The sequence below is a fragment of the Aquarana catesbeiana genome, linkage group LG05 (genome assembly GCF_042186555.1).
Source record: "Aquarana catesbeiana isolate 2022-GZ linkage group LG05, ASM4218655v1, whole genome shotgun sequence".
NCBI classification, from domain to species: domain Eukaryota; kingdom Metazoa; phylum Chordata; class Amphibia; order Anura; family Ranidae; genus Aquarana; species Aquarana catesbeiana.
Genome location: NC_133328.1, coordinates 24,561,582 through 24,571,404, shown reverse-complemented (window position 1 = coordinate 24,571,404; position 9,823 = coordinate 24,561,582). Strand labels below are relative to the sequence as shown.

Below are 9,823 nucleotides of genomic sequence, written 5' to 3'. Positions count from 1 at the left end.
GACCTTCCCACAATTTCAGTCCTGTTGTTGTAGATGCTCTCTTTTCTGCTTGCATGTTTACCTTTTTTGTGAGATCATGTGACTTTTCTACAGCTCAGGACGGATTATAGACGCTATTCAGGCGTTTTTACAGCGTTTTCAATTAATTTCAATAGAGAGGGGCGTTTTTGAAGCGCTTTTTTTAAACGCTCAATAGCTGCTCCAAAGATGCTGCTTGCAGGACTTTTCTCAACGTCCCGCCAGCGCAACGCCTCAGTGTGAAAGGGTCCATTGAGATGCATAGGGAGCGTTTTATGACCGTTTTAATAGCTTTTTTTTAGCACTAAAACGCCTTGGTGTGAAAGGGGTCGTAAGGGGCCATAGCGGCGTTTTACCGTCGGATTTGCGGCGCATTTCGGCCGCTAGCGGGGTGCTTTTACCCCCCGCTAGCAGCCGAGTAAGGGTTAAAACCGCCCACAATGCACCGCAATAGTGGCGTTTTGCCGCCGGTATCCCAGCGCTGCCCCATTGGTTTCAATGGGGAGCAGCGGTGGAGGAGCGGTAAACACACCGCTCCTTCACTGCTCCAAAGAAGCTGCTGACAGGTCTTTTCCTGACGTCCTGCCAGCGCACCGCTCTGGTGTGAAAGCCCTCGGGAAACAATGGAGCAGCTGTTTGAGGGCAGATTGCAGGCGCTATTTTTAACGCTAAAGCACCTGCAAAACGCCCTCGGTGTGAAAGGGGTCTAACAGTTCTTTTTTCCTTTTGGGATAAAGGTTTTACATAAAGGAATACAAGCTGATCATTGTAAGCACACCTGTCAGTAGTAAATGGTTTGTCTCAACCTTTTAACTGCCACTTTTGCTGGACAGCTTGGCCTGAAAAATAACAGCCTTATCGGCAAGATCACCACATGAACGTAAAGGGGGGAAAAAAAGCTTAAAAAAAGAAAACGTATGCAGCAACTGCATTTAAGGATTGGTGAGCTGCCATACCCATAACATTTTGTGTTTAATACAAATTTAATTGGCACCTGTCTAAATTGGACATATCATGTATGTGAGACAGGGTCCTTGTTTTTTTAAGTTATTTTAAGATTGGGTCTTTGGGGGTGGGGACTAATGTGAACTGAAGTGGGGACTAATGCAAATGTATAGGGTCCTTGAATTTTAAGTTATTTTAAGATAGGGTGCTTGGGGGTGGAGATTAATGTGAATGTTTGGGGGTGGAGATTAATGTGAATGTTTGGGGGTGGAGATTAATGTGAATGTTTGGGGGTGGAGATTAATGTGAATGTAACCCCCTTGGGGGTGAGGACTAATGCAAATCTAAGCTCCTTGGGGGTGGGGACTAATGCAAATGTATAAGGTCCTCGGATTTGAAGTTATTTTAAGATAGGGTCCTTGGGGGTGGGGATTAATGTGAGTGTAACCCCCTTGGGGGTGAGTGCTAATGCAAATGTAAGCTCCTTGGGGGTGGGGACTAATGCAAATGTATAAGGTCCTTGGATTTTAAGTTATTTTAGGATAGGGTCCTTGGGGGTGGGGACAAATGTGAATATAAGCTCCTTGGGGGGGTACGAACTAACGCAAATGTAAACTCCTTGGGGGCAGGAAGTGAAGTGAATGTACAGTATGTAAAGCATGTCAGTTGTCAGTGTTATATAAATACCAGTATTAAATAAAATAAAGCACACACACAAGCTCGAAAGGTTCCAATAAATTTTCAATACATACTCTTTCTGTACAGGTTTCTGCTTAAAAATAAAGCAAAACAAACATCAGAAATTGTATCCTTAGAAATTTTCTCTCAACCAGATTGCACGCTCTAAACGCAAGTGTCCCAAGCGAGCGGCAGGCGTAACCGGTCGGTTTGATCAGCCTCCTGGCATCTTTAGCAGTCCACAAAACAAGCAAGGCTTCCATTCCACGCTAGAAAAAAAAGAAGATCCGGCCGAGCCTTTCGCAGCAAGCGGGCGCTCGCTGGTCGTCTTGTCGATGCGCAGGAGCCGATTGCAGTGCAGCCAAGCTATGTTATTCAGCGATAAATGATGGGAGTCATCTATTTTGTCCTGAAATGCTACCTGTACTTACAGCAATGCGTATAATGGATTTATAGTAAATTGAGCATCAAAGAATAAAATAGTACAGAAAATACAGCAGCAGAAGCATTTTTTTTTCCTTTTCTAGCATTTATACATGTTGTGAACATAACACAGCGGTAAAAGGCATAAATGCATATTAATGGGTACCATATCTAAAAATGACTAAAGTACCTATTTAGTGTATTGGATATTTTTTTTTTTCTCTCTTTTGTCCCCAGAAGAGTGCTTGCTGTACCTAAACAGCATAATAACATGTGTCTGAGTACAGTTAATTCCTATTGAATAAATAATAAGCTTGCAGTATTCTATTTTTTTTTTTTTTAATTCTCGTCATCTCCCTCTAGGACTTCTAAATTGACCGTTAATGCTTACAACATGGGTCTTGATCTTAAAGTGAACCTGTCAGGATTTAGTTGATTTAAAACCTGCATAGTTTTTTTATTTTTTTTTCCCCAGATAAGCCATCAGGATGAGGGAACCACATTTGCCAGTTGTAGGGTGCTCAGCTCATACATAATTAAAGACCAATTGAACCCCTTGTGAATAAATATTGTAATGCAGCAAGGCTACTTATAGAATAACAAATCTGCGGTTTTAAGTGCTCATTTAAATGCGAGGTTGGGGGGGGCATAAAAAAAACCCTGTGGTTGAGCTGCGGTCAACCGCTACCCCCTTTAGCTGTAGAGGAAGTGGCCAGGCGTGTACACATTCCCCACCAGAAATGATACCCCCTGTTGCTTTCAGCTGGCATAGTGCCCGCCAACTGCGATCAAGTGAATGGGGCCTGTTTTGTAAGTGGCTCGCAAGCCGTGTGCATTATGATGCATGATCAAGGGGTTAAAGTAGGCAATACAATGCCTTCCCACTGCGTGTCAAATGCCCTCTGGAGAGTGATCTGAATGCAGAGAGCAACACTAGTGTGCATGAGCCCTAAGGCTCGGTTCACATGAACCTGAAAGTCGCACAACTTATGGAGCAACTTTGTGAGGCGACTTCCTTGTGACTTGCTGGCAGCTTGATGTGACTTCTGAGCGATTTTGTCTTGTGCAGGTATGCAGAGATAACAGCATACAGGAAGATGCCATGCACTGCCTGGTTAATCTTCCTGTAATGTCGTATCCATATCACATCAATATAGATGAGGATCCAAATTGGAGGCGACTTCCACTAAACTCTATGGGCACAAGTCGGAGAGAAGTTGCCTTGAAGTTGTATAGGAACCTTTTCTAAAGTCGGAGCGACTTCATAGTGCTAATTAGGACAGCTCTCATTGACGAACATGGGATTTCACATGTCATGCAATCTGGGGTATCACAAGTCGGATGCCAATTCGCGGCAGTGTGAACCGAGCCTAAGGGTCATATGCATTCAGAGTAGGGATGAGTCAAATGTACTTGGGTTTGATTTGAGACAGGGCTTGTTCATGTGTGAAATGCCCAAACACTATTGGGCCTTTGTTACATGGGAACTGCCAGGCGGTGAAAATTGGGGCATGTTGTGGTTGGCAGGCCACACCAAAACCGTATTCAGTGGATCCAGTTGTGGTGCTGTGAAGAGGAATTTCAGCGCAAAATCCCTCTACAAATAGTTGTGCGATGGGCTACTTATCCCCTCCTGATTGCCTGCTAACAAAACAATCCACAGTGGATTGCAAGTCAGCTGGCCATAGATGGATCGAAGTTCAGCCAGTTCAGCAGGGACTGGGTGAATTTTGATCCATCTATGGCCATTCCCACTCTAACTTTTGTCGAATGGGATTGTTGCAAAATTTTCATTACATCAGTGGCTGCAGCACTGATCACTGTATTTTGACAGCAGAGGAGTCCCGCTGTCAGGACACAATGGAGTGTATTTACTAAAGACAAATAGTATGTGCACTTTGCAAAGTGCAATTGTTCTATAGCAGTGGTTCTCAACTCCTGTCCTCAGGACCCACTAACAGGCCAGGTTTGCAAGATAACTGAAATACATCACATTTGATATCATTTGTTGCTCATTGATTGCAGTAATCTAGTAATCTCCCCAAGGTAATGCTTAAAATCTGGCCTGTTAGTGAGTCCTGAGGACAGGAGTTGAGAATCAGCCAGTCAACACCATCTTTAGGGTTGCAGCATGGGTTAAAAAAAAAACCCTATGCTGGCAGCATACAAGCAAGTAGGACCACGTTTCTCTCACACAAAGCAGTGGCCCGGCTCTCCAGTGGTCGAACACAACCCTGAAAATTGTTCTAATTAACAGAACTGCTCAGGAATAAGAGTACAGTAGATTGGAGCAGTGTTCAGAAGTTGTGTCGGATAGCTGCAGAGCCGGGTCACTGCTTTGTCCTTGAGAGCCGTGGTCTGACTTTTCTGTGCTGCCAGCATAGAGGTTAACACTTAACAGTGTTAAGTAAAACGAGCAGCAGAATATTGCATATTCAGCCTGACTGCATTACATAATACATCACAAGGGTCAAAGTGGGCTTTGACTTATCCTGTAAAGAGAAATATATGGTGCCTCCTTTTCGAAAATTCTAGTTGCCTAGCTCAAGTATTTCTGAGTCATAAACATAATCACAAAGCATGAATATCAGAGGGAAAGGCAGAAGTTTTGATTTGCAAATTTGTTCTATGCTGGTGACCCATACCCAGTAAAACCAGGCATCAGAATGACAGCCAGGAAACTAGCTTTTCTTGGTTTTATTAGAAAGAGAGATTAGTGCCCAAGTCCACATCTTACTCTCATGACAGATGTACTGTAACGAGTCACTGATCCGAACAGGCATGCAGGTTAGAATCCATTTCTGGTTCTCTACTTTAAATTGTTAAGGTAAAAAAAACAGAACCACTGTTCCTTAAAGAGGACCTGTCACTGCTGAAATATCTAGTTTCTCATGGAGTGTGTTGAAAGTTATGAGAAGAAGAAGGACATTCAGCTGAAAGTCTGGTCTTCAGTATCGAAATTAGGACATTTCTCATTTCAGTTAACTGTGAAGTGCTGTTCACATCGGGGTTACAACAGGGCCCCTTGACACTCAGTTTTTACTTTTACCCCCCACCCCAAGTACCAGGCGCTGGAAAATTCACACTGTTTGTTCATTGGGTCCCTATTGGCACCACATGCACTCAAACATATCCAACATCCATTCCTATGGATTTCCCTGGCTCCATCCTGGTGGCTGTCTGATGGTATCCTTGGTTATCCACCTTCTACAAGAACATTTAGAAAGCAGGTGAAATGTTGCCTCCGTATCCAATACCTGCTGAACAATGTCTCCCCGTTCTATATTAGAATTTATTCTAAAAACCTTGACCCTCCCATGCTTAACATAACATCGGAAATTACTGAAAACACTGACAAATGACAAGACCTTAGTAGCTTTGCTAGGGGCTGAAGACTAATGTTGGACATGGTCGATATCATAGTCCATACTCAAGGAAATTCATGACTTTCCAACACACCATTCTAAAAACGACAGGTCCTCTAAGTCTGGCTTAGTGCGAGTCAATGTTAAACACTCCTAGGTCTAAGTCTGTGATAGCTCTTGAAAACCCAGGCAAACTAGTTTGTGGAGAATGCTAGATGTAAGCTACATGGTACTTTGCAACAGCAGAGATTGATGCAGAGGAAAACCATATCTGCTTGCACTAAACTTAAGCTACCATATCCAATAAAACCCATGAGTAGAGTTATCATTTAAAAGCTTTCCTGGTACCATTTTTTTTTTTCTCCATATGTTTTTAAATTATAATTTTGTCGGCCGTACCAACATTTCAAAGTGTGGAGCCTCAGAAACATTGCCACTCTAATTTTAATATGCGCTATACAAGCTCAACCAACATTTTTTCTGGCATTGTATTAGGGTGACAGGTATGCCTTAAGCCAGCCTTTCTCAACCTTTTTAACACAGAGGAACCCTTGAAAATAACTTTATGGTCTTAGGGAACCCACCAGTTAAAAATACTATATCTACAACTCATAATACAGTAGTGTGATTAGTCAGTGGGGAGAATGCATTAAGAATTGCCCCTTACAGATAGCTAAAAATATCAATGATGTCAGTGGGAACTTATCTGAGAGGCAGAAATTGCTCATTGCTAAGGAACCCTTAGCAACCTCTGGAGGAACCCTAGGGTTCCAGGGAACCTTGCTTGAGAAACCCTGCTTCTTGACAAGTGGATGACCAAAAAAAACAAAATAGTGGTGACCTTAGGAAGACCATCACTGTGACTGTACTTTGATTACATTCAACTGCATTTATTTTAGGGAAGGGGAGAGTAGTTTACGACCAACATTTCCAACACCCTGGCATAACAAGGCACTGGCTACAGGTCTCAAAGACACTGTTAATGTAGATTAGAGTATATGGGACACGGAAGTATGTACACTCCCCTACCTTACTCTACCAATTCTCAAATTTGGAGACACCAATTATGATACAACTTCCATTCAACCAAGAGGCTTAAGTATAAATTTGTTAAACACTTTACTACAAACATTTGCCTTGCAACAGCAACCTCTTTACTTAAGCTGAAACCTCCACCAATGTAGAATTTCTGGTTGGGATCTTTTGCCAATTTAGGAATTGAGCTGCCAAGAAACAGCATAAAGCTTTGGCAGTACTTGGAAGTCAAATCTGTTGAAGGAATTACAGTTTTTTTTTTAACCATTTCAACAACCAGGTGACCCAATTACAGCATGAGTGGACAACTTGGCAATCCAACCATTTTCTTCTATGAACAATCAAAAATACACCCCACAGATGTATTACATTGGTGGAGCTGTCAACTAAAGACAATGGCATTCTACTCAAAAATTAGTTAAAATGGTATTGCATTCTTCTTATAAATTAGTTAAAATAGTATACAGGGGTCAGAAAATATTTGCATACTTCTTTCTGAACACAAGTAGTACCTCATACATATATTAAAACTTGTATTTAAGATTGCATGGCATTTTCTTTACCACTTAAATTTCCTGGAATTCAGCTTAAAGGAGTTTTACATTTTCATCAATACATAGAAATGTATTAAATGGAGAACCTGGCTCCCTTGTAATCTGTGGCATTTGGCAAAATTTTGGAAATGAAAATTATCAATCTTTTCTAAGCAACTGAAATGAGAAAGCCCCATTTTTGTCCAGAAGGTTCACCATCCATAGACAAAGCCCCAGCGCTTGTCTACAGACCCAACAGTTGGGAAATATGAAATTCAAAAATTCAAAACCAAAATGATGGCACATTCGTGGCATTGATGGTCATCAGAGTGGGAAGACTTTCACTTTTCTGAAAATGAGAAACTCCTTCAAGACCTAATTTTAAAAATGTACATTACAAATGGAGATGATATTTTGTGGATTATAACATTTGGAATCTAACTCCACTTTTATAAAAAAAAAAAAAAAAAAATCCTGATACTGTAAGGCAAAAGGTCAACTTTGTGAAACCGTATTAACAAAAGCGGACTTGTTCCATTGTTCAATCAGTTCAAGGTACATTCCTGTCAAGCAAGCTAATGAATTCACTCAGAGGATACAACTTAGTTGCTATGTTCCCCGAAGTTCTGCCCTTTGCAGATAGAAGACATGCTAGCTAAACCCCATAATTTTTTTAGAACGGCCCTAAATCTGAGACCATGCACAACCAGGCCAAAAACAACCTTGGTAGTTTACAGAGAGGAAGGTTGCAGAGCAGTCATGTGACAGGGACCTGCAGGTCTACCGTCGGGGAATATGAGATCCGACTTTGATGAATTATATAACCCTCCCCCCGATAAAGAATCTAGATTTCATCTATGCTTGCAATTTTATTACATAGCGGTAGCGTTTTCAGAAGGGGGAGCCGCAATCACAGTTCTTAACCCAAGATAGTTATTCCTTAAAGAGACACGGTCAATTTGCCCATTCGGGGCAAAGTGAAAACATTCTTGAAATGCCCTGCCGCCCTCCCGTTACTCACCTTGCCAGCCCTGCACCAAGCACTAAAGTTCCTAATGGCGACCGGTGAGGGAGAGGTGACATCACTCCACCAGCGAGTGTGGCAGTACTTGAGTTTAGGCAATGCCAGCTAGACCAGAGCACCCAAGGAGATCACATGTTCCCCAATACCTGGAAGCACTGGGTATTGTTGCCAGGCTGGGACAGAGGAAGGAGCAGTGAGGACGTGCTGGCAAGGGGAGTATTAGGGTTTCCGGGGCAGTAGGAGGCATTACAAATTGCCCCTCTAAAACACACTTAGGGGTTTAGAAAAGAAACCTCACAATTTGATACAATGGAGATTCCTTAAAGCCCGAAGAGCCACATGGGTGCAAAGTCAGTAAGTAATACTCTTCACAAAGCTGAACTTTTTAGCGGCCTTGACTTACAGTCCTGAATTTGTCAAAACAATAGATTTACGTCCGGTACCATTAATAATGGAAAGAACGATGGCCAATCTTCATACACCTATTTAAGCAATACAAGTTAACTGTACCCAGGGTTTCAAAAAGGAAATAATGTACAATATATTATGAGATTTAAAAACAGGAAAAAAAAACAAAATAAAGTAAATACAGACATGACTTGTAATGTAGTACCGTAAGCTTTAAGTTCCCTTCCCGAGCATAAATGAATATTTCCATCTTCTTTTATCACTCTGTTACATACATCGATTTATGTTTTATCCCAAGTCCCATAAGTAAAGTGCTCTGTCCATGGCAGACCATTTGAGATATGCAACAGGAAAAGCCCATTTAGGAACTACTAAATATATTTATATATATATATGTGTATATATATATATATATATATATAAAAAAAAGTATATTTTGCTTTTCTTGGGCCTGGCGAAGAAAAGTGAAAAGATTCCATCGTCCGTCTTTATCGCTAGTAAACGTATCCTTCATTGTATGGGTGAGTGTTACAGTAACCGCCGTCTTGCATGTAGGGGATGTTCTCGTCAAAGTGTGACAGCGGTACCGTGTCTTCCTCGTTGATGTGCCTCTCCATGTCCGTTTTCAATAACGGTCGCTGATTGTCTGGGAAGGCCATGGAGAACAGGGCTTCTGGGTCACACACGAATTTGTACACATATCTTTCTCCGGCAACCTTGAAAAAAAAAAAAAGTATATCATTAAAAAGTGTGTTCATTGTATTATTAATGAGAAAGGAATGCCGCTCAAAAAGCCTCCACACCTGAACGGGTGCTCCCGCCCTACTGCAAACTCTCAGGTGGTGGCTCTGCACAAGTGTGTAGAAGAAGGAAGAAGATCCTGGACTGCCGCACTCCATAGAAAATGGAGTGCGGCAGTCCAGGATCTTCTTCCTTCTTCTACACAATTGTATTATTGTTAGAATTTATAGCTTATATATTTTTTTCCCTCATTTTAATAATGTTTGAAGCTAAACTCCAGGAAAATAGCTCAAAACATATTAAAAATATGATACGTAATTATAAATATATACAATTATTAATAAAATAATCATATTAATAAAGGTATATGTGCACAATATATGAGCCTCTTCACTTGAGATATATGTGTGTATATATCTATATATACACACAAGTGTCTCTCTCTGTCTCCCTCCCTTTATATATACACAGACACACATTTTTTTTCCTAATTTTAACTTATTTTTTACACATACATAATATATGAACTGCTTTACCGGCCAAATAATGCCCTACTGGACAGCTGCTGACTAATATTTCTACTTTAGTTTGTAAATACAGCCTGGTCAACAGCCACCCCCATCTCCTGTAACAATGAATGAAAAGCAAAAGAC

General features: G+C 41.3%; 1 protein-coding gene across 5 annotated transcripts in view; it reads right to left on the bottom strand.

The window, feature by feature from the left end:
- Nucleotides 1–1,686: 1,686 nt before the first annotated feature.
- Nucleotides 1,687–9,823, bottom strand: part of ETV1 (ETS variant transcription factor 1) — a 113,266-nt gene continuing 105,129 nt past the window's right edge. For all 5 annotated transcript variants that reach the window (XM_073629528.1, XM_073629525.1, XM_073629527.1 and 2 more), the window contains one exon: nucleotides 1,687–9,145. In XM_073629528.1, the coding sequence (XP_073485629.1) occupies nucleotides 8,924–9,145 (222 nt within the window). In that variant the 3' untranslated portion in view covers nucleotides 1,687–8,923. The remainder of the gene's footprint in view (nucleotides 9,146–9,823) is intronic.